The sequence below is a fragment of the Scyliorhinus torazame genome, chromosome 18 (assembly GCF_047496885.1).
Source record: "Scyliorhinus torazame isolate Kashiwa2021f chromosome 18, sScyTor2.1, whole genome shotgun sequence".
Taxonomy (NCBI): domain Eukaryota; kingdom Metazoa; phylum Chordata; class Chondrichthyes; order Carcharhiniformes; family Scyliorhinidae; genus Scyliorhinus; species Scyliorhinus torazame.
In genome coordinates, this window is record NC_092724.1 from 181,460 (window position 1) to 207,117 (window position 25,658).

Here is a 25,658-nt window from a genome sequence, read left to right on the forward strand (position 1 = left end):
TTTTGTACAAGACAAAGGTTTTGCCACTTTGCCTTAACAATAGAGCCAAAGCAGGCTACAATGTTTTATATTGAACTCTCTCATTTCTTACAGTGTTTTCTCCTATGAGATCGGCAGTCATAGCAAGTGAAGTCACCAGAATGGTGGTAGAGCCCATGCCGAGGAGGACTGCTGCTCCAAAGATGCTCTTCTCTATATGAAAAAACCAGACCCAATAAGCAAATGCCAGGATTATCACAAGCCCAAAAAAGTAGGTCATCTAAAAAAAAAAGAGCAGAAAGAAATTGTTACCAGTTGCTGGGAAAAAAGTTAACAGATTTGTATTTGACAAAGACGAGCTCAAACTGAAAGATTGCCCACCGCACAACTTATACACACAATTTCTATGTTACGCAGAAACAGCCACTTTAACCCAATCAAGGCACGGTAGCACAGTGGTTAGCACTGTTGCTTCACAGCGCCAGGGTCCCAGGTTCGATACCCGGCTTGGGTCACTGTCTGTGTGGAGTCTGCACGTTCTCCCAGTGTCATAGAACATAACAGTGCAGTACAGGCCCTTCGGCCCTCGATGTTGCACCGACCTGTGAAACCACTCTAAAGCCCATCTACACTATTCCTTTATTGTCCATATGTCTATCCAATGACCATTTGAATGTCCTTAGTGTAGGCGAGTCCACTACTGTTGCAGGCAGGGCATTCCACGCCCTTACTACTCCTAGTAAAGAACCTACCTCTGACATCTGTCTTATATCTATCTCCCCTCAATTTAAAGGTATGTCCCCTCGTGCTAGACATCACCATCCGAGGAAAAAAGGCTCTCACTGTCCACCCTATCCAATCCTCTGATTATCTTGTATGCCTCAATTAAGTCACCTCTTAACCTTCTTCTCGAATGAAAACAGCCTCAAGTCCCTCAGCCTTTCCTCATAAGATCTTCCCTCCATACCAGGCAACATTCTGGTAAATCTCCTCTGCACCCTTTCCAATGCTTCCACATCCTTCCTATAATGCGGCAACCAGAATTGCACGCAATACTCCAAATGCGGCCGCACCAGAGTGTTGCATAGCTGCAACATGACCTCATGGCGCCTAAACTCAATCCCTCTACCAATAAAAGCGAACACACCGTACACCTTCATAACAACCCTCTCAACCTGGGTGGCAACTTTCAGGGATCTATGTACATGGACACAGATCTCTCTGCTCATCCACACTGCCAAGAATCTTACCATTTGCCCAGTACTCAGTCTTCCTGTTATTCCTTCCAAAATGAATCACCTCACACTTTTCTGCATTAAACCCCATTTGCCACCTCTCAGCCCAGCGCTGCAGCTTATCTATGTCCCTCTGTAACTTGTAACATCCTTCCGCACTGTCCACAACTCCACCGACTTTAGTGTCATCTGCAAATCTACTCACCCATCCTTCTACGCCCTCCTCCAGGTCATTTATAAAAATGACAAACAGCAGTGGCCCCAAAACAGATCCTTGTGGTACACCACTAGTAGCTGGAATTCAGTCTGAACATTTCCCATCAACCACCACCCTTTGTCTTCTTCCAGCTAGCCAATTTCTGATCCAAACTGCTAAATCACCCTGAATACCATGCCTCCGTACTTTCTGCAGTAGCCTACCATGGGGAACCTGATCAAACGCTTTACTGAAATCCATATACACCACATCAACTGCTTTACCCTCATCCACCTGTTTGGTCACCTTCTCAAAGAACTCAATAAGGTTTGTGAGGCACGACCTACCCTTCACAAAACCGTGTTGACTATCTCTAATTATTCCTTTCCAGATGATTATACATCCTATCTCTGTGTGGGTTTCCTCCGGGTGCACCGGTTTCCTCCCACAAGTCCCAAAAGTTGTGCTTGTTAGGTGAATTGGACATTCTGAATTCTCCCTGTGTGTACCCGAACAGGCGCCGGAATGTGGCGACTAGGGGATTTTCACAGTAACTACATTGCAGTGTTAATGTAAGCCTACTTGTGAGAATAATAAAGATTATTATCCACGATTCAGCTAATGTGGCCATTATTTCTATATTTTCCTTTTCCTCCTTTAGTCTCCAGTTCATTTAAATTGCAACAACCAGACAAATGTAAAAGTAAAAGAAAGAAAAGAGAGGAAAAGCTGTTTTCTTCACATTCCAGGGTGACCTTCCAGACAATTTCTGAGCTATCACAGAACCTTTACACTGCATTTGGTCCTTTGAGCCTGTACTGGCTCTCTGAAGAGCATCCTACCTATCCTCCCCCCTACCCCCTCCCCTGCAAAATTCTCTTTTCAGAGAGCAATTAAACTCCCTTATCAATACCTCAATCGAACGTGCCTCCACCACCCTCTCAGGAAAGTCATTCCACCAGCCTCCGGATGAAAACATGGCTTCAGGTGGTTTTACCAATTACTTTTGAATCTGTGCCTGCTAGTTCCTGATGCTCTCGAGGGAACGATGTCTCACTACTGACCCTGTCCATACCTTCCTCAAGTATGGTGCCCAGAACTGGCTGCAGTCTCCAGATGAGGCCTACTGGCTTACACGTGCCCAGATTAATAAAACCTAGGATACTATAATCTTCATTTAACTGTTCTCTCACCATTTTCAATGATGTGGAGATGCCGGCGTTGGACTGGGGTGCGCACAGTAAGAAGTCTTACAACACCAGGTTAAAGTCCAACAGGTTTGTTTCAAACACTAGCTTTCGGAGCACTGCTCCTTCCTCAGGTGAATGGGTTCAATGACCCATGGACATATATACAGAGTTCCCTCTGCTCCTGCACTTCCTTCTGAGTTTCTCCCTTTATTTTCTTCAGTCTCCAATGCCTCCTGCCAAATGAACCACCCCTGTATCGAACATCTGCTGCCCAATCCACCAATGTCTATGTACTTTTGTAGGTTCAGGACTATCCTCACCACAGTTGACAAATGCTTCCAATCTTCATATCGTCCACAAATTTTGAAATCACACCCTGAACACCACAATTTATGTAATCAGTTTTATGGTGTGTCAGGACAAGGATAAGATGATGTTTAGGTTCATACATCTTCAGGTTACATAGAATTTACAGTGCAGAAGGAGGCCATTCGGCCCATCGAGTCTGCATCGGCTCTTGGAAAGAGCACCCTACCCAAGGTCAACACCGCCACCCTATCCCCATAATCCAGTAACCCCACCCGACACTAAGGGCAATTTTGGAAACTAAGGGCAAATTATCATGGCCAATCCACCTAACCTGCACATCTTTGGACTGTGGGAGGAAACCGGAGCACCCGGAGGAAACCCACGCACACATGGGGAGGATGTGCAGACTCCGCACAGGCAGCGACCCAAGCCGGAATCGAACCTGGGACCCTGGAGCTGTGAAGCAATTGTGCTATCCACAAGGCTACGGTGCTGCCCAGTTACACTGGATCTGAATGAGATCAAGGTTGAAAACAAACAAGGAAAGGAGTGATACTACAATTGTAGAGAGCATTGGTGAGGCCACACGTGGAGTATTGTGTGTTGTTGGTGTCCTTATCTGAGGAAGGATGTTCTTGCTATGGAGGGAGCTGCGAAAGTTTACCTGGCTGATTCCAGAGATGGCGGGACTGTCAGATGAGGAGAGGATTATATTCATTGGAGTTCAGAAGAGTGAGGAGGGATTTCATAGAAACTTACAAAATTCTAACAGGATTAGACTGGGTAGATTCAGAAAGAATTTTCCCGATTTTGGGGGGGGGGGGGGGGAAAGAGAGAGAGAGAGAGAGAGAGAGAGAGAGAGAGAGAGAGAGAGAGAGAGAGAGAGAGAGAGAGAGAGAGAGAGAGAGAGAGAGAGAGAGAGAGAGAGAAAGAGAGAGAAAGAGAGAGAAAGAGTCCAGAACTGTCAAATTCACGAACCACAGAAAGTATTTGAGGCCAAAACGTTGTGTAATTTCAAGAAGGAATTAGATACAGCTCTTGGGCTGAAGGGATATGTTTGGGAAGGGGGTAGGTGGGATTAGGGTATTGAATTTGATGATCAGAATGAATGGCGGAGCAGGCGCGAAGGGCCGAATGGCATCCTCCTGCTTCTATTTTCTATGTTTTTATGTAAAGCCCTTAAACAGTAAAGTTCAAGTACCTCGAAAGCTAAACTATTAAAGCACAAAGTATCCAGGCTTCTTACAGAACTCCATAGTTGCTAATTACCATTCATTTCGGATTTCATACATCAGCTCTCCACAATGTCACCTGTAACAATATGATTCAATGCAGAACACATTTCCTCCAACCATTTTACTCAGTGGAGTGCTATCAGGGGATCAGCTTTTCAATAACCAGATTCAATTACAGGCCACTTATCAATAAACTGTAAAAGACTTGCAAAAGTTTTGTAAACAGAATTTCAAAAATAGCAACTTTTAAAAAATCATCTTATGGAACATAAGGGCAGCACGGTAGCATTGTGGATAGCACAATTGCTTCACAGCTCCAGGGTCCCAGGTTCGATTCCAGCTTGGATCACTGTCTGTGCGGAGTCTGCACATCCTCCCCGTGTGTGCGTGGGTTTCCTCCGGGCGCTCCGGTTTCCTCCCACAGTCCAAAGATGTGCGGGTTAGGTGGATTGGCCATGATAAATTGCCCTTAGTGTCCAAAATTGCCCTTAGTGTTGGGTGGGGTTATTGGGTTATGGGGTTACTGGGTTATGGGGATAGGGTGGCGGTGTTGACCTTGGGTAGGGTGCTCTTTCCAAGAGCCGGTGCAGACTCGATGGGCCGAATGGCCTCCTCCTGCACTGTAAATTCTATGATAATTCTCTGTTAACCACGAGTGAAAGAGTTACTCGGTTTAAAATTATGCTATTGGAGGTTTAGTCATGTTCCCCCACAACCAACAGGAGCAAAGTGACTCACTAGTCATCTAACCAATGAAACTTAACGTTTAAACCACATGGCACCTTTTAAAATAAATGGGTGTGACATAAGCAAAGGATCATTTGCTTAAAATTGGGGCAATTGCAGAGGACCACTCCGTACTGGACCAGTTAATACGCCGTACTGGACCATAACAGCAACTGTTTTATTCACTCAAAATAATTAGCTGCCTTGTCACTTAGAAGCAATTTAGCTTTAAATTCTAGTCTCAAATACAGCAAAATAAAATAGTACATTTCTCTCCAGCACTCTGGACTCTGGTAATTAGAGGGATCATTTTATAAGTACATTTTTACAGAAATTTGCTCGGACATTGACTGCTTTACCAGAAACAGCAGCAAACCTGGAATCCACAATAGTTTCCTGTGTTTGGGAGTGGTCCTTGGCATTAGGTCCAATGAACCAAATGATTTTGGTGTTGGAAGATATCAGTGAGGCTTTTAAAACTTCATCCTGGTTCTGAGCGAGTTTAATAGTCTTTCCAAAAATAAAATAAACTTTAAAACCGGCAGAAGTAGTGGTTTTCAAAAGAATATTTTGTTTAAAAAGATGGTACTGAAATTCTTGTATACAACATGGCATCCAAATAAATATGGGTGATTTGTGGAAAACAAGGCATTTAGGATTTACTTTTAAAAAAGGAGCAAGTTTCCCCTACAAGGGAAATTGTTGACAGTATACTTCATGTGGACACTTCAAATACACCAGACTAAAAGACAGGAGCAGAATTAGGCCACTCGGCCCATCAAGTCTGCTCCGCCATTCAATTATGGCTGATCTGTTTCTCATCCCCATTCTCCTGCCTTCTCCCCCATAACCCTGATCCCCTTATTAATCAAAACCTATCTATCTCTGTATTAAAGACACTAATTTGGTCTCTCCAGCTTTTTGCAGCAAAGAGTTCCACAGATTCACCACCCTCTGGCTGAAGAAATTCCTCCTCATCTCGGTTTTAAAGCATCGTCCCTTTAGTCTGAGGCTGTGTCCTCTGCTTCTAGTTTTTCCTACAAGTGGAAACATCCTCTCCGCGTCCACTCGATCCAGGCCTCGCAGTATCCTGCAAGTTTCAATAAGATCCCCCATCATCCTTCTAAACTCCAACGAGTACAGACCCAGAGTCCTCAACCGTTCCTCATATGACAAGTTCTTCATTCCAGGGATCATTCTTGTGAACCTCCTCTGGACCCTTTCCAAGGCCAGCACATCCTTCCTTAGACACTGGGTACAAAACTGCTCACAATACTCCAAATGGGGTCAGACCAGAGCCTTATACAGCCTCAAAAGTACATCCCTGGTCTTGTATTCTAGCCCTCTTGACATGAACGCTAACATTGCATTTGACTCCCGAGCTGCTGATTGAACCTGCACGTTAACCTTAACAGAAACTTGAAATAGGACTCCCAAGTCCTTTTGTGCTTCTGATTTCCAGAGCCTTTCCACATTTAGAAATAGTCTACGCCTCCATTATTCCTACCAAAGTGCTTAAACTCACACTTTTCCACATTGTATCCCCGAACAGGCACCGGAATGTGGCGACTCGGGGATTTTCACAGTAACCTCATTGCTGTGTTAATGTGAGCCTACTTGTGACACTAAAGATTGTTATTATTTAGCATGGCCAATCCACCCAACCTGCACATCTTTGGACTGTGGGAGGAAACCGGAGCAGCCGGAAGAAACCCACGCAGACACGGGGAGAACGTGCAGACTCCGCACAGAGACAGGGCGGGATTCTCCAAAATGGAGACTAAGTGTTCGCGCCATTGTGAACGCCGTCGCGTTTCACGACAGCGCGAAACGGGCGCGGGGACGACCGATTCTGTCCCCCACAGGGGGCCAGCACGGCGCTGGAGCGGTTCACGGGCTCCAGCCTCCCTTCCCGGCACCAAATGGGCGCCACGCCAACCCGCGCATGCGCGGGGGATTTCTTTAGCGTGCCGGCCCTGACACAACATGGCATGGGGGTTCAGTGGCTGGCCGCGCAACAAAGTAGGCCCGGGGGGGGGGGGGGGGGGGGGGGGGGGGGGAGAGAAGAGGCCTGTCCGCCGATTAGTGGGCCCCATTCGCGAGCCAGACCCCATCGGAGGCCCCCCCCAGCCGGGGACGGAGCACCCCCCCCCCCACCCCACAGGCTGCCCCCCGACCTTTCGCGCAGAGCTCCCACCGGCAGTGACTAGGGGTGAATGGCGGGACTGTACGTTTTCCGCCCGGCGCGCGCGGGGCTCGGAGAATCGCACCTAGTGACCCAAGCCAGGAATCGAACCTGGGACTCTTGGAGCTGTGAAGCAACAGTGCTAACCACTGTGCTACCTTGCCGTAGTTCTGCCATTTCCTGCCCACTCTCCTAGCCAGTCCGAGTCCTTCTGCAGCCCCCCTGCTTCCTCAATACTACCTGGCCCTCTGCATATCTTTTCATCTGAAAACTTCAGTGCCCTCAGTTCCTTCTTCCAAATCATTAATGTGCATTGTGAATAGCTGTGGTCCCATGCAGCCTTTGAAGTGGGATGCTCACATTTCTGCCAAAGTATCGATTCACAGGTTTCATGAGGAATGAGGACAGGAATCCGCTGATGTACATCACTAAAGGAATCATCGCAATGTAGTTCTGTAAAACAGAAACTTAAATTGGCCGTGCATTCAACATGATCAATATTTTGTTAATACACTTACCGCAAGTGTCAGAACTCTACCACTAGACAGAAGACACGAGCAAGTTTACTAATAAAAAGAAAGATTTTCATATGTTTGCTCAATTCTGAGCCTGGAGATAGATAGTGTGTAACAAGCGTTTTTCTCTTGAAAGCCCACTTAAAGTATGGACAGTTGGGCGTTTTCAAAGAGATGCAACATTTTGTTTGACTCACAAGGGTGGCATCAACTGATTGCACTGCAGGCTCAGGACTTGCTTTCAAACAATAATGAAATTCTAAGGGGTCTTAGTAATGACTCAAATCTCAAACAAGTTAAACCACTCACTCAGTAGTTTTTGAGAGGTTTGGGGAGGGGGGGTAACACAGCATTCAGTGGAACCCTTTTGGAAAAACAGACATTTGCTCACCAGTACGTACCTTTGGAAGCTTCAGTGTGTAGGTTACATACATGGCAATATAGGTCTGTGAGAGATTGATGATCAGTCGAGTGCACATGTAAATAAACGCCACCTTTCAAAACGAATAGAGTTCAGTTTTAAAAAAAGTCAGAAAACTTCAGCCACTAATCATTTTAAAGATAATAATCTCTAGGATCTATTGAAATTGTGCACAAATTGCAATGGGGTTAGAAAAAGTGAGGACACACATTAGAGAATAATTTCAGACTAATTGAATGGGGGGGGGGGGGGGGGGGCGGGGGGAGAAAGAAGTTAGCACTGCTGCCTCACAGCACCAGGGACCCGGGTTCAATTCTGGCCTCGGGTCACTGTCTGTGTGGAGTCTGCACGTTCTCCCCGTGTCGTGTGTCGTGGGTTTCCTCCGGGTGCTCCGGTTTCCTCCCACAGTCCAAAGATGTGCAGGTTAGGTGGATTGGCCGTGTTAAATTGCCTTTAATGTTCAAAAGATTAGGTGGGGTTACTGGGATAGGGTTGGGGCAATGGCCTGAGTAATCGGGTGGCCTCCTTCTGTGCTGTGGAGACTCTGTGAAGAGAAAGAGCACCTCCGGCCCCCAAAACCGAGCTGTCTTCCAAACCAAGATTTTTAAAAACAGGACTGCAGCAGTCATACACACTAACCCAGGTGTTTAACCCTTACCGCACCAACTACATAAAGACAATGGGCTAGGTTCTTCATCGGCGGGGGTCCTCCACTTTGCTGGTAGCGCACTCACACCCGTGGATTTCCCCCCAACTGTGGGGGTCCCAGCAAAGGGGTGCGGCGGAATAAAGAACCCAATATATCCATTCATCGCACTACATTTTGTTGCGGGTCCCAGTCTTCAAACATGGGCTACACTGGGTTTGGATTTACATCACTAATTAATTTAGGTTGCACAGACATTATGTAATTCTGTACAAGTGTCAAGCTGCTTAGTGCTGTCAGAGGAGAGAGGCAATGTGGAGAAGTTGTTTTTGTTTTGTGGGGGCGGGGGGGGGGTGGGGGGGGGGCAGTTACATGTGGAGTGCACTGGAGGAGGAGCACAAGGTCTGAATCCCTTAATCTCTCCACAGTTTGTAGGTCATTTAAATGTAAATGTCGCCACTGACATGTCACTCAGAGAACCGCATTGCTCACCACACCTCAGGCGAGGGGAAAGGTTGAGAAGGTGGGGCCTTCATGAATAATCTTAGCCGGGTACGGGGATTGAACCCACGCTGTTGGCGCCACTCTGCATCACTAACCAGCTGTTCAGTCAACTGAGTGAACAGACTCCCCTAACCTCCAAATATAAAAATAAGTGATTACCCGACCCCCCCCCCCACCCCCCCCAAAATAAACCTTGATTGGTAATATTTAAATTTCCACTTTGCTCGAAGACTTTTCATTCAATTCCAAAATCTCCCTAATTGGCCCAATTTGGGGCTTGGTTTAGCACAGTGGGCTAAATAGCTGACTTGTAATGCAGAACAAGGCCAGCGGCGCGGGTTCAATTCCCGTACCGGCCTCCCCGAACAGGCGCCGAATGTGGCGACTAGGGGCTTTGCACAGTAACTTCATTGAAGCCTACTTGTGACAGTAAGCAATTATTATTCTTTTTATTGAATTTACACACTTTTGAAGGTGCCAAATCTAAAGCTAAATTAAATGATTAGATTCTTCACTACACAGCTTTTCAATGGACTAGGATTTAGACAATACAACATTTCGCTCAACTATCACAAGTGACCCACACAATTAGTAGAAGTCATTGAACCATAGACGTTCAACAGCACCAAAGAGGTCATGTAACAATCCACCCCCTTTCCAAAACACCCACATTTTTCCTCCACTTATATTCATCCAATTTGTTTCTAAATAAAAGGTGTTGCAGCAATAGGTGAAGTTGCTTTCAGCTGCAGAGTGGTGAAGCAGACAACATTGACACTTTGCTACACGATGCGTAGATGAGGAGGGAGAAGCAGGAAGCTGTAGAGTTAGAGTGGCAAGAGGTAATCAGATTGGGAAGAGGCCAGTGTACTGTAAACACTGGCAGGTCGTTAGATTGAACCACTTGTATATGTATTGCATCAACAGTAAAGCGTTTTGAAATATCTTGTGGTACAGAATTAGAAAACAAACTTGCATTTATATCAGTTATTCTTGGAACAGTGTTTTCAACCGTTCAATCGAAGCAGCATTCATTAACTCCAATTTCCTGCCTATTCACCAGATTTTGCACCAAGGTGTCTGCAATGTCACAAACTTACATGATAAAATGATGCTTCCTTCAGCCAATGTTTCCACTGCAGCAGTGGCTGACCAGAGCCTTTCTTGGAATCACTGATGAGTGATGTCTGTTCAGTGGCAATGTGTTCGTCTTCATTTCTTAGCTTCTCCCGTGTTCCAATGTGGAACATGAATGAAGAGACAGAGCCAATACCAATAACAATTAGAGCCAGGGACTGCAAGCAAATATTGGAAGAGGTTTAAATAGCCAGCTGAAAAAAAAAAATCCCTTGACCAAAAATCACCTTAAAATATATTGTGCATTAAAGGTTCAAATGGAAATTAAGTTTTTTTTAAAATGTTGTTAATGTGAGTTAAGCACACTATTTAAAAAATCTTGATCAGCTTGTTCCCATTTTACACCAACCTCAATTTAAAGGGAAAATATTCAGCAATCCTGAAAAAAATAGCCCCAATGCAAAAACTCCCCTGCTCCATTCAGCCATTTGTTCTTAATGTCTGTTTTCACCGAGCACGGAACTTTGGAACACATTCGGATATCTTACCTTTATGCCACTATCATCACCTCCATTAACACTGCCTCGGTCTAGTGTCTGTCACATCTTTGCTGCAATCTCTCCTAGCTCCCAATCACTGACCTTCTACTCTGATCCACTCTCTTATACAGTATATAATCCAGCATATTTCTCCCTCTCTTTAGCTCAGAGTCATACAAACTCAAAACAGGAACTCATTTCGCTCTCCACAGATGCTGTCAAACCCACCAAGTTCCTGCAACATTTTTGGTTTTTCAAAATGAAAACTCAATTGAAACTCAACTGAAGTTTTAACATTTTAAACCTGTGCAGGTTAGGTGGATTGGTCATGCTAAATTGTCCTTCGTGTCCAAAGGTTAGGTGGGGTTATGGCCTCGGTAGGATGCTGTCCCAGAGGGTCAGTGCAGATTGGACAGGCGGAATGGCCTCCACGTGCACTGCAGGGATTCTGTGAAATCTAAGTCTGCACCCTCGTCATCAGCGCCCTGTACAGCAGCCGAACCCAACCACAAAACCCTGGCCAAGCCTGAATGGACCCCAGCACCTCCAACAGATACGCTCTCCACCCAAAGACTTTCTTCGTATCCATTGCAACCACTACTTCTCCTGCCTCTCAGAGGGCTTCATAAAAACACTGCACAGAATCGGCGAAAACTCCCTTCCCAAATCCCGTCTGGTCCGCCCCCCACCATCCCCGGCACCTAATCCTCTATCCGTGCCATCTTTGCGTCGCCATCAAGCAGGGATATCAGGCGGTACGACCCACACTGCTCAGGGTCTTTATCATTCTTCAAAATTGGAGTTGGAAGCCTGAAACAATATGGGGGAAAATCTCCCACCTACCCATCGCCTAGTTGTACATCCTCACTAGCAAAAAACCTCCAACTCCACATCAAACTCCTTATAAAACTCCACCAGGAACACATCCGGGCCCGGGGCCTTCCCAGCCTGCATCGCACCCACACCGTCCATCACGTCCCTCAGCCCGATTGGGACCCCCAGCCCCTGCATCGACCTATTTAAACTTTATCACATTGACTTGAGTGCCATGTTTATAGAACCAAAATTATGATGAAGGAAGCCATTCAGCCCATCACGTCTGCACCAATAATGCTCCTGTGTAACCTGGGGAGGCGGTGGGTTAGTGGTACTGTCAGTGGGCTAGTGGTTCAAATCCCGCACTGAAGATAGTGAAATTTGAATTTAATAAAAGTCTGGAAATAAACCATTGCCGATTGTCGGAACAACCCATCTGGTTCACGAATGTCCTTTAGGGAAGGAAATCTGCCGTCCTTACCTGGTCTGGCCTACATGTGAATCCAGACCCACAGCAATGTGGTTGACTTTTAAATGCCCTTTAAGGGCAATTAGGGATGGGCAATAAATGCTGGCACAGCGACACCCACATTCTATGAACGATTGGATGTTTTAGAAAATGAAAGTTGTTGTTGTTGAGTCAGGATGTTTGGAAGAGGAATTGGGAAAAAAAAAACTGTAGGAGGTAGATGATCAAGAATCAGTTTAAAAAGGACAGTTTTGCTGGTTGCTTACCCGGAACAGGGGAATATCCTGTTTTCCCAGGCTGTCGTCATCGGGATTTGATGAATATTTGGCTTGGAAGTGGAATAGCAGCCACGCAATCCCAAAAACTGTAATATTGGCTACAACAGTAAAAGCATTCCTGGAAATAAAAAAAGCATAATTCCTACAGAATCAAGATTTAAAATTAATCCTGCAAATATTTTAATGAAACATGCCTCCCAATTGCTATGGAAACGTTGCTACAGCAGAGCCAACCTGAAGAGTGAGCAGTATTCACAAGAAATCACTTCAAATCCTGGCAAGTGTTTTCTTGTGCACGTTATTCAAGACGAGAAAGGAAGCACGGCCTCCAAGTGAAGTGTGTCTACGGCTGAAATAGTTAATCTTCCTTTGGGCAAAGTTCCAAAATAAATGTTGGATTATTTTATATTCCTTGTTGTAAAGAAACTTTTAAAAATAAATTTAGAGTAGCTAATTATTTTTATTTTTCCAATGAAAGGGGCAACTTCACGTGGCCAATCCACCTAACCTGCACATTTTTGGGTTGTGGGGTGTGAAACCCACGCAAACACAGGGAGAATGTGCAAACTCAACACCGACAGTGACCCAGGGCCGGGATCGAACCGGGGACCTCGGTGCCGCAGTCCCAGTGCTAACCACTGTGCTACATGCCACCTTTTGTTGTAAAGAAACTTGAACATTATTCTTTTAAAGGGGTGCTAGATAAATGAGGGAAATATATTATGGTGATGATGGAGGGGGGAGGCCGAGGGTGTAGTGCGATGGGGAGGCCGAGGGTGAGTGCGATGGGGAGGCCGAGGGGAGGCCGAGGGTGAGTGCGATGGGGAGGCCGAGGGGGAGGCCGAGGGTGAGTGCGATGGGGAGGCCGAGAGGGGAGGCCGAGGGTGAGTGCGATGGGTGAGGCCGAGGGGGAGGCCGAGGGTGAGTGCGATGGGTGAGGCCGAGGGGGAGGCCGAGGGTGAGTGCGAGGGTGAGGCCGAGGGGGAGGCCGAGGGGGAGGCCGAGGGGGAGGCCGAGGGGGAGGCCGAGGGGGAGTGCCGAGGGTGAGGCCGAGGGTGAGTGCGATGGGGAGGCCGAGGGGGGAGGCCAGAGGGTGAGTGCGATGGGTGAGGCCGAGGGTGAGTGCGATGGGTGAGGCCGAGGGTGAGTGCGATGGGTGAGGCCGAGGGTGAGTGCGATGGTGAGTGCGATGGGTGAGTGCGATGGGTGAGTGCGATGGGTGAGTGCCGAGGGGGAGGCCGAGGGGGGAGGCCGAGGGGGAGGCCGAGGGGGAGGCCGAGGGGGAGGCCGAGGGGGAGGCCGAGGGGGAGGCCGAGGGGGAGGCCGAGGGGGAGGCCGAGGGGGAGGCCGAGGGGGAGGCCGAGGGGGAGGCCGAGGGGGAGGCCGAGGGGGAGGCCGAGGGGGAGGCCGAGGGGGAGGCCGAGGGGGAGGCCGAGGGGGAGGCCGAGGGGGAGGCCGAGGGGGAGGCCGAGGGGGAGGGCGAGGGGGAGGGCGAGGGGGAGGGCGAGGGGGAGGGCGAGGGGGAGGGCGATGGGAAGGCGGAGGGCGATGGGGAGGGTCATGAGACAAAATGGTCGAGACTTAATTTGCATTCAAATTAAATTATTTCCATGCTTCTAAATAAGCAGTTTTCAATCATACCCATTGTGCATCAGTATGTTAGTTATATTAACATACACAGGTGAAGGGCATTGGTTAATTCAGTACTTAAGAGCACTTATAAAGAGAGACTGCTGGGGCGCTGTAGGGAAAGGTAGAAGATCGATTTGTATAATATAGCACTGCACTAAGGACAAGGATTGAGTCCGGTTTAAATTCTTGGCCACCTGGCTCGAGATACTGTTAACCATCAACCTTCATTGTCACAACTGTGCTCCTTTGCACAGCAGCTCTGGAAAAGCTGTTCAATGAACTTTCACCCATCCTGGAACAACCTTTTCCAGAGCTGTGGAAATATCTATGGAATCTTGCACAAGGACATATGGGCCACCCTACTGGGATTCTGACATTTCCTCAACTAGCAAATAAAAAACACCCAAAAGCTACATCCTAATCACATCTCCACAGCAACTGCCTGGGAGCATGAACTAGCTCACTCGGTAACATTCATGACAACAGGATTAAGCTACCAGCAAACAGCAACTCTGTTCAGCTGGGAATGCTACATAGGATGCTGGTTTATACAAAAGAGCAAGCAAGGAAGGTTTTTATTTATTTTTTTACCTAAAAGCGGTGAGCTCAACCCGCTGATGGTTGTCCGCGACGAGTTCAGGTATCAAGGCCAGGTGGGAGATCTGTGTCGCAGCCCACCCAAACTGGAATATAACAATGAACGGAACAAAGTAAACGAGCTCAGCCCACTGTGGAGTGTCTTTACCACTACCCACTGGAGGGTTAAAAATGAAGGGAAAAGATAGGAGGACGCTGATGCTCCCTATTAAAAAAGGGAAAAGAGATAGTTAAATAATGACAATACAATAATTCAAACAGTAAATGGAGATCAGCTGCAAATGTGAGCAAATGCTGAACTTCATTTGACTTAAAGTAATAAAATATAGGAACACCTTTAAAACATGCACCACCTTCCACTGTCTGCAGAGATGGAATACTCCAATCCATTTAGAAAGGCATTTTTCTTTGCTCAGTTATTGGTCATTGGCGGGCAGGACTGACCTGGTTCAAACTGACCCAGTGTCATTGTGAATGTCAGTTTCTTTCGGAGATTGGAAAACGAGGACAGGTAGACCAGAAAAGGATAATCAGAAGAGGGAACCTTAATAGCAAACCTCAATTCAAGATGGGAGTTGCAATTGGGCAAGAGCAAATACACCTTGGGCGAGGAGATAATTATCTTTTTTAAATGATTCCTTTTGAGCTGATGAGGAATCCAAAGAATAAGTAGCACTCGTAATAAATACATTTTTGTTCAACACGTTTGATATATTGTGACCATGCTATGCAATCCAATCAAGTGAGTCATTAGTTCTCTGCCAAGCAATCCAATAACATTTTTTAAAAGTCCAACTCACAAGGCCCAATCTGAAATGACATCCCAACAACCTTCAAAGAGGAGCCATTTCTCATGTACAGCTTAACCTCCGTAGGGACGCTGTGAACAATTATTTTCGGCTGGTTAAAAATTGCAAGGCAAATCAGCTCTTGAACGCAGTTTACCGAGAAGTCCAAATGGGTGTTGTTGTATAGCTTTTTGTTTAATACAGCTGAGGTTGCTAATGTCAATGATGGCCCCTGCAGCAACCTAGAACTGCATTAATTGCGATGACCAAAGTACATGCATGAACATTTCCCTCAACTTGCACACCATGCTGACTTGGGGCATGCATCACCACTTCATGCTCAATAGATCAAAGATCAATGTCCTGGAATTTAAGACATTACCATTGTGGCAGCATTACAGAAGCTCCAGGGAGGACCATCCCCAACCTAGAGTCAGCTACAGGAGAGCAACAAACATGCTAACCATCATCCCATGGCATTCAATGACATTACCACAGTCGAATCCCCCACTATCAACATCCTGGGGGTTACCATTGACCAGAAAATGACCCAGTCATATTAATATCGTGGCTACAAGAGCAGGTCAGAGGCTGGGAATTCTGTGGTGAGTAACTCACCTCCCAACTCACCAAAGCCTGTCCACCACCTTCAAGTCACAAGTCAGGACTGTGATTGAACTACTCTCCACTTGCCTGGATAAGTGCAGCTCCCACAACACTCAAGAAGCTCAACACCATCCAGGACAAAGCAGCCCACTTGATTAGCACCCCATCCACAAACATTCCCCCCCTCCACCACTGATGCACAATGGCAGCCCTGTACATCATCTACAAGATGCACTGCAGCTACACAAAGGTACCTTCAACAGCATCTTCCAAACCCACGATGACCATCATCTCAAAAAGGCCAAGGGCAGCAGGTACTGGGAATACCATCGCCTAGAGATTTCCCTCCAAGTCACTCGCTATCCTGGCTTGGAAATACTTCCTTCACTATCACTGGGTCAAAATCTTGCAATTCCCTTCCTAACAGCACTGTGGGTATTCCTACACCTGAAGGACTGCAGCATTTTAAGAAGACAGCTCACTATGATCTTCATGTAAGGGCAGTAAAATGTTGGCCTAGAGAGTGATGCTCACATCTCGGAAATGAAAAGGGATTCAATGGTGAATACAATTTTGGAATCAATGTTGCTTTTATAAAACGTGGAAGGGAACATCAATCGAGACACATCAGGTCCAAGGCCTAGGTTTACAACAGGGATACGAGCACCAAAATCAGTTGAATTTTTCAAGGAGGCAGACAGCAGAGACGAAAAATGTTAGTTGTCTCAGATCACAGTCCATTGTGCAATGCTCTTTGCTTCAAATATTTATCCAATTCGCTTTTAAAGTTTAGGCCTCAACGGTTCCCAGAACAAAGCAATCCACGAATGGGAATTATTTAGTCTGTGCTATCACCACAATCCAGAATTATTTATTCTGTTTTTCCACATACACCCAAAATGTCTTTCCATTAAATAGAACCCACTATTCTTTATTTTTGCTCTTTGCCAGAAACTAAATTTCCCAGAATAAACTATCCCCATAACCTACTTGTCCACTCCTCTCTTTGCGAGTCAGCCAAACCTGTTCCTTTGCTGTAGTCAGCGATTTTGGAGATCAGAGTCGGATAATCTAAATCAACACACCCATGCACACAAAGATGTTTGGTAGGATCTCACAAGAGTGGTGTTTTAGTCTCCATTTCATGTACTGGTGACATGCAACACTCCCTACAACACAGAGGGCAGCCAAGTTCAGGAAATGTACACACACACAAACATGGGTTAGAGGGAAAGAAAAATAACTAGCATCAACCTGACGATGTCTCAAATGTCCTTTGCAGCCAATTATGTACTTTGGAAAATGTAGTCACTGTTGTAAAATAGGGAAAGAGAAAAAATTGTAAAATTCCAAGTTTTCGCAAGATGCTAGACTCTTTGGGATGTACAATGGGAGGAATTATTGATAACCTCAGCCATGTGCACTTATTTTAGTAGGGCACCCCTCAAATGTAATACAGGTAAATAACGTACTTCACATGTACACTTACCTCAACAAGGATCTACCAACATTCAGTGCAGCCATTATCACAGCAGTCTACATCCCACCCCAGGCAGAAGTGAGGAAGGCGCTGGACAAACTGTCCACAGGTTCTCAACAACTTCGAAACAGAACATCTGGAGGCCTTGTTCATCCTGGCCGGAGACTTCAACAAGGCCAACCTCAAGAGCGTACTGCCAAAATTCCACCAGCACATCTCCTGCCCCACTAGGGGCGACAACACTCTTGACCACTGCTACTCAAAAATCAATGACGTTCCATCCCCCGACTGCACTTTGGGAAATGAGACCATAAGACGGTGCTCCTTCTCCCGGCATACAAGCAGAAACTCAAGCGAGAGAATACAGCTAAGAAGGTTGTGCAGTGCTGGACCAAGGAAAAAGAAGAACTCTTACGTGACTGCTTGGAGACAGTGAACTGGTCCATATTTAAGAACTCAGCGACCAACTTAAATGAGTATGCCACCACCATCACAGACTTCATCAGCAAAATGTGTGGACGACTGCGTGCCAAAGAAAGCAGTACGTACGTTCCCCAACCGGAAACCATGGCTCAATCACGAGATTGACTCCCTACTGAAGGACAGATCTGAGGCGTTCAAGTCAGATGACCCTGACCCACACAAGAAATCCAGGTACAACCTCCGCAAAGCCATCCGAGATGCCAAGAGAGAATATCAAACCAAGCTAGAGTCACAGACAGACTCTCGGCGGTTGTGGCAAAGACTAAACAACATAACGGGCTACAAAGCAAAGCCGAACAGTATCTCTGGCAGCAGCGCACCCCTCCCCGATGAACTCAATGCATTCTATGCTCAGTTCGAACAGGTAACCAACAATTCGCTGTTGAGTGCCCCAGCAGCCCATAATTCACCCATACCCACCATCACAGCTTCCAAAGTCAGATTGGCCTTCCTGAAAGTGAACCCTCGGAAGGCGACGGGTCCGGACGGGATCCCTGGTCATGCACCCAAAGCCTGCGCGGACCAGCTGGCAGAGGTATTCGCGGACATCTTTAACCTGTCCCTACTCCACTCCGAGGTCCCCATCTGCTTCAAGAAGACCACCATTATACTGGTACCAAAGAAGAACCAGGCAACGTGCCTCAAATGACTACCGTCCGGTGGCCCTGACTTCAGTCGTAATGAAGTGCTTTGAGAGGTTGGTCATGAAGCTCATCACCTCCATACTCCCAGAACGCCTTGATCCACTGCAATTCGCATACCGCTGCAACCGGTCCACAGCAGATGCCAATTCCCTGGCCCTACACTTATCTCGACAACAAGGACTCCAACATCAGACTCCTATTCATTGACTACAGCTCCGCCTTCAACACCATACTCCCAGCCAAGCTCATATCAAAGCTCCAAGACCTAGGACTTGGCTCCCCACTCTGCAACTGGATCCTCGATTTTCTGACCAACAGACCACAATCAGTAAGAATGAACAACACCTCCTCCACAATAGTCCTCAATACCGGGGGCCCGCAAAGCTGCGTACTTAGCCCCCTACTCTACTCACTGTACACACACGACTGCGTGGCAAAATTTGGTTCCAACTCCATCTACAAGTTTGCGGACAATACAACCAGAGTGGGCCGGATCTCGAATAACGACGAGTCAGAATACAGGAGGGAGATAGAGAACCTAGTGGAGTGGTGTAGCGACAACAATCTCTCCCTCAATGCCAGCAAAACTAAAGAGCTGGTCATTGACTTCAGGAAGCAAAGTACTGTACACACCCCTGTCAGCATCAACAGGGCCGAGGTGGAGATGGTTAGCAGTTTCAAATTCCTAGGGATGCACATCTCCAAAAATCTGTCCTGGTCCACCCACGTCGACATTACCACCAAGAAAGCGCAACAGCGCCTATACTTCCTCAGGAAACTACGGAAATTCGGCATGCCCACATTAACCCTTACCAACTTTTACAGATGCACCATAGAAAGCATCCTATCAGGCTGCATCACAGCCTGGTATGGCAACTGCTCTGCCCAGGACTACAAGAAATTTCAGAGAGTCGTGAACATCGCCCAGTCCATCACACAAACCTGCCTCCCATCCATTGACTCCATCTACACCTCCCGCTGCCTGAGGAAAGCGGGCAGCATAATCAAAGATCCCTCCCATCCGGCTTACTCACTCTTCCAACTTCTTCCATCGGGCAGGAGATACAGAAGTCTCAGAACACACGCGAACAGACTCAAAAACAGCTTCTTCCCCACTGTCACCAGACTCCTAAATGACCCTCTTATGGACTGACCTCATTAACACTACATCCTGTATGCTTCATCCGATGCCAGTGCTTTTGTAGTTACATTGTATACCTTGTGTTGCCCTATTACGTATTTTCTTTTATTCCCTTTTCTTCCCATGTACTTAATGATCTGTTGAGCTGCTCGCAGAAAAATACTTTTCACTGTACCTCGGTACACGTGTCAATAAACAACTCCAATCCAATCCATCCTCGATCCTTCAAAGTTGGAAAGTCTAGTAGGAATTGAATAAACACATCACATCTTACTACATCAGTTGTGGGCAATTTAATAATAATCTTTATCGCCACAAGTAGGCTTACGTTAACACTGCAATGAAGTTACTGTGAAAATCCCCTCGTCGCCACATTCCGGCACCTGTTCGGGTACTGAGGGAGAATTAAGAATGTCCAAATTACCTAACAAGCACGTCTTTCGGGACTGTGGGAGGAAACCGGAGTACCCGGAGGAAACCCACGCAGACACGGCGAGAACGTGCAGACTCCGCACAGACAGTGACCCAAGCCGGGAATCGAACATAGGACCCTGGTGCGGTGAAGCAACAACGCCAACCACCGTGCTGACTTAGTCCGGATGTTGCGGAGGGTTAATCTGCACAGGACATGCCAGAACTGTACTGGTCTCCACTCAGGTGACTGGTTGCCACTTGTCTTTTACCAGATGTCCTATTGGAGCTTCTTGTTCACCTGGAACTATTATTCTGATTGTAAGGAGAAGCAAGATGTGGTCAGTTTAACCGAGATTCTGTAATGCCCAGCATTTTTCACCCATATTACACACCGCTTTCAGCAGATAACAAAAAACAATAATCAAGGAAGCAATATACACACAAGAATCAAAACTTGTGCTTTTCACTGCACCATTTTACTAAAGTAAAGATGCCTATGTCCCGTGGATGAATATGGAGATCATTGATCCAAATAATCATTCACATTGTTTCAGGAAACAGAGTATCACTGGCAAGGACTTCGCTTCCTGCTCCTGCATCATTTAACTTTCTCTCCCCCCAGCCTCTAATCTACATGCTGCCCCTTGGCAATATCATACAAAAGCACAATATTAATTTCCATATGTACACTGATACCCACCCACCACCCCTCAACTCCATGAGTTGCAACATCGTGGGCCGAAGGGCCTGTACTGCGCTGTATCGTTCTATGTTCTATGTTCTAAATTGGTTTATGATAAAATTTCAGAACAGAATGATACAAAACAGTAACCAAGGTTACACAATTAACCAAAGTTACTCAAAGAATGAAACTAACCGGCAAAAGTACAAATAACTAAATCCTCTAACAGTGACTACTGTCCCAAAAAGCAAAAAAGTGAATGGCTGCCATTTCCGTTGAAACCCATACCAGCTCTCAAATGGTGTACTTAACCTTCTGCAAACTCATGAGGTCGCCCAAGCCGTCAAGGACACAGATTAAATCCTAGCCCACTGTCCGTGTGGAGTTCGCACATTCTCCCTGCCCAGGGTAGGCGAATTGGCCACGCTAAATTGTCCCCTAATTGGGAAATAAAATTGGATACTCTAAATTGAAAAAAGAAAATGAAGTCACCTAAACAAGCCAAGGCGCTGGGCAAGTCGGAGATCTCCATCCAAGTACAACCCGCCGCCGGTTATTAACGAGGCAAAGGTGAGGACTTCCACCTTCAACCCAGTCGGATACCGCAAAAATGGCTATCAGCAGACATGGCTCCAAATCAACATCATGTTGAAGCAAAAGGCACAAAAGCTTACCGACTTGAGACAGTGGGCGCGATTCTCCACTCCCACGCCGGTTGGGAGAATCGCCTGGGCCGCCAAAATTTCCAGGGACGCCCTCCCGTGATTCTCCCAAGCGGCGGGAATGGCCCGGCCACAACGGCAGGTTCCCCCCTGCACCGTCCACACCTGGTCGCTGCAGCCGTGGGCGGTGCGTGAACACTGGGAGGGGGGTGGCCTGTGGGGGGGGAGAGGGGGGCTCCTGCACCGGGCTTCACCTGGAATGTGGGGTGGCCAACGATCGGTGCCCACCGATCGCCGGGCCGTCCTCTCTGAAGGAGGACCTCCTTCCTTCCGCCGCCCCGCAAGATCCGTCCCCCATCTTTTTGCGTGGCGGACTTAGAGGACGGCAACCACGCATGCGCGGATGACGTCCGTTATGCGGCGCCGGCCGCGTCATCTATGTGGCGCCGCTTTTACGCGGGCGACAAGGCCTGGCGCGGGTAGATGACACGGCCCCGATACTGGCCCATTGTCAGGGCCTGAATCGGTCGGGACCGGGGCCGTTCCGCGCCGTCGGGAACCTCGACGGCGTTCACGACAGCGCGGCCACTTCGGTGTGGGAGTGGAGAATCCCGCCCAGTGTGTTTGAAATTGTGATATAGCATTCTGGTAACTGGACCAATCCCAAGATTGTACAGAAAATAACCTTTTAAAACAAACAGAACTGGGAGAGAATGCTTCTCGGAGACAGGAGAACCTGCTGTTGAAAATTTTCAGAATATATATAGAGCTATCAGACAGTTAGAAAATCTACAACATTAAGTATTTGGTGATGTGACAACACGGTTGGAAAAAAAATCATTGTTCTTATTATGGGTGGCATGGTAGCACAGTGGTTAGCACTGTTGCTCCAGTGTCAGGGTTCCAGGTTCGATTCCCAGCTTGGGTCACTGTCTGTGGGGAACCTGCACGTTCTCCCTGTGTCAGCGTGGGTTTCCTCCGGGTGCTCCAGTTTCCTCCCACAAGTCCCGAAAGACGTGCTTGTTAGGTAATTTGGACATTCTGAATTCTCCCTCTGTACCCGAACAGGTGCCAGAATGTGGCAACTAGGGGATTTTCACAGTAACTTCATTGCTGTGTTAATGTAAGCCTACTTGTGACAATAATAAAGATCATAACATTATTGGTGCCTTACAAGAGACGGAGGATTATGCAAATATAAAACTGCAAGCATAATTGGCATACATTACTAACTGATAAATACTTTAAGTCAGCTTTTAAAAAGGTAATCTAAAGGGGCAGCACAGCAGTTAACACTGCTGCCTCACAGCATCAGGGTTCAATTCCAACCTGGGGTGTCTGTGTGGAGTTTGAACATTTTCAGTATCTGCGTGGGTTTCCACCAGGTACTCCAGTTTCCTCCCACAGTCCAAAGATATGCCGGTTAGGTGGATTGGCCATGATCAATTGCCTCTTGGTGTCCAAAAGGTTTGGTGACGTTGCAGGGATAGGGAAAGTGTGGGGGCCTAGGTAGGGTGCTCTGGATCTGTGCAGACTGGCTGGGCCTAATGACCTCCTTCTGTACTGTAGGGATGCCTTTAAGACCAGAGCATGAGTGTCTGTTTGGCTGGCCCCAAGAGCACCGCTCACTTGTCCTTCACCCCAAGAAAAATCCACTCATCTTTGCTTTAGTCAAATGCACCCTGTGCACCACCAGACCTAGCCGAGCACATGAAGACGTGGAGTAGACACAGTGAAGGGCCCCATTCCACACCTCATCATCCAGTATTTAGTGTGGCCAATCCACCTACTCAGCACATCTTTAGGTTGTGGCAAACACGGGGAGAATGTGCAAACTCCACACAGACAGTGACCGAGGGCCAGGATCGAACTCAGGTCCTCAGGGTCATGAGGCAGCAGTGCTAACCACTGCGTCACCGTGCCGCTCCTAGCGGTGTGGCTTTCCTGAACACCAATTAGACCTCCCGCTACCCCCCCCACCCTCCCAAGAATGACTGATCTCTTACCCCAACAAGACGGAATTACTACTCCCTCCTATTATTACTGTGGTATAACTGTGAAACATGCTTCTGTGGGTGTGTGACTAATTTAATTAAAGTGGAAACAATTAGACTATAAGTTTAAAAACATTAAAAATATGATAGGTGCGAAAGCAAGGTGTTGAAGCATAGCTCAGCGAAGCCAAGATGGGATATCAGGAAGCAGCAGGAATAGAAATTTGCATTTGAAGGAGGGCGAATTGATGTTCACCTACTTGGCTAAGGTCATAAATGAGTAAAGCAAAGTTTATTTTTACCCAAGCAGCAGCCAGAAATTATTTTTACATTCTGGGAAGCAGACCTCCAAAGAAATTTAAGAAAAATTAAATTTTAACATGAAAGAAAAATAATATTTAAAAAGAGAGATTGCAAGCTGTATGGGTACAAATTGCCATAACATCCCAAAGAATGTACTGTGCTCACGAGTAAGATACGAAAAAAGCAGAGTGAGCCCTGGCCACTCTCCCGAGTGTTGATAAAGGTTGTGGATTTCCATTATTGAACGAGCAGCCCTGTGAAAAACCTCCAGCAACTATGAAAGTCTTACTGAGATTCTACAAGGGATGTTCCCTGAAAAATGGATGTTTAGCTCCAGACAATCTTTGGGAAATGTTTGTAGAACTACTTTTAATTGTGTAAAAAGAGAGTGTTCTAAAAAAGTGATTTTCAATTCTTGTTCACGATTTCAGAACACGTCCATCATAATAAAATAAAAATTGCAAATGGCTCCGATAGCTTGTCCAAGTTTCCCTTTGGAATTTGGGCAAGCTGTCAGATCATTGACACCCCTCACTCTGAGCCTGCCATTAAGTTCAACATTAACACTAAAGCAGTGACAATGTTTCAAATTAAGTAAACCATTTAGCTACAATGTTATTTTACAAGTATTTAATTTATAACCATTCTTTCCCAATGCTCCCACCATGGTTCTGGGTGGCTTGAGGCGGCCAGTTTGAATTCAAATGCTCTGAATGGGAATAGTCCAATTAATGCAGTACTGTTTCTTCTAGATTTGGGCCCATTTAGTACATAGAATCCCTGTGCAGAAGGAGGCCATTTGGTCCATCGGGTCTGCATTGACCCTCTGAAAGAGCACCCTAACCTCGACCCAATCGCCCACCCTATCCTTGTAACCGGATCTCGAGACAATTTAGCATATCCAATCCACCTAACCACATCTTTGGACTGTGGGAGGAAACTGGGGCACCCGGAGGAAACCCACGCACACACAAGAAGAATGTACAAACTCCACATGGGCAATCGCCCAAGGTCAGAATCGAACCCGGGTCCCTGGAGCTGAGGCAGGAGGTTCAGCAATAGATGAAAACAATGTACCAAGTTAGGATAAACACTGACCACAACACGCACTCGTGCTTGCAAAAGATATCTTGACAATTATTACTCAGCACTCGAATTTCACAAGTACAACAAAAAGGATCTTTTGTTGTAAAATTGTTTTTAAAACACAAAAATTTGTGTCAAGGGCCCGTAGAATTTAACAAACAAAGAACAAAGAACAAAGAAATGTACAGCACAGGAACAGGCCCTTCGGCCCTCCAAGCCCGTGCCGACCATACTGCCCGACTAAACTACAATCTTCTACACTTCCTGGGTCCGTATCCTTCTATTCCCATCCTATTCATATATTTGTCAAGATGCCCCTTAAATGTCCCTATCGTCCCTGCCTCCACTACCTCCTCCGGTAGTGAGTTCCAGGCACCCACTACCCTCTGCGTAAAAAACTTGCCTCGTACATCTACTCTAAACCTTGCCCCTCTCACCTTAAACCTATGCCCCCTAGTAATTGACCCCTCTACCCTGGGGAAAAGCCTCTGACTATCCACTCTGTCTATGCCCCTCATAATTTTGTATACCTCTATCAGGTCGCCCCTCAACCTCCTTCGTTCCAGTGAGAACAAACCGAGTTTATTCAATCGCTCCTCATAGCTTATGCCCTCCATACCAGGCAACATTCTGGTAAATCTCTTCTGCACCCTCTCTAAAGCCTCCACATCCTTCTGGTAGTGTGGCGACCAGAATTGAACACTATACTCCAAGTGTGGCCTAACTAAGGTTCTATACAGCTGCAACATGACTTGCCAATTCTTATACTCAATGCCCCGGCCAATGAAGGCAAGCATGCCGTATGCCTTCTTGACTACCTTCTCCA

General features: G+C 46.8%; 1 protein-coding gene across 2 annotated transcripts in view; it reads right to left on the bottom strand.

Moving 5' to 3' along the window:
• Nucleotides 1-25,658, bottom strand: part of LOC140394881 (major facilitator superfamily domain-containing protein 12-like) — a 59,556-nt gene that overhangs the window by 19,367 nt on the left and 14,531 nt on the right. The window contains exons 2-7 of one of the 2 annotated variants that reach the window (XM_072482029.1): nucleotides 14,544-14,754; nucleotides 12,309-12,438; nucleotides 10,242-10,436; nucleotides 7,972-8,064; nucleotides 7,416-7,508; nucleotides 92-259 (exon numbers count right to left, since the gene is read on the bottom strand). In XM_072482029.1, the coding sequence (XP_072338130.1) occupies nucleotides 92-259; nucleotides 7,416-7,508; nucleotides 7,972-8,064; nucleotides 10,242-10,436; nucleotides 12,309-12,438; nucleotides 14,544-14,754 (890 nt within the window). The remainder of the gene's footprint in view (nucleotides 1-91; nucleotides 260-7,415; nucleotides 7,509-7,971; nucleotides 8,065-10,241; nucleotides 10,437-12,308; nucleotides 12,439-14,543; nucleotides 14,755-25,658) is intronic. The other variant, XM_072482030.1, reaches the window with a different exon arrangement.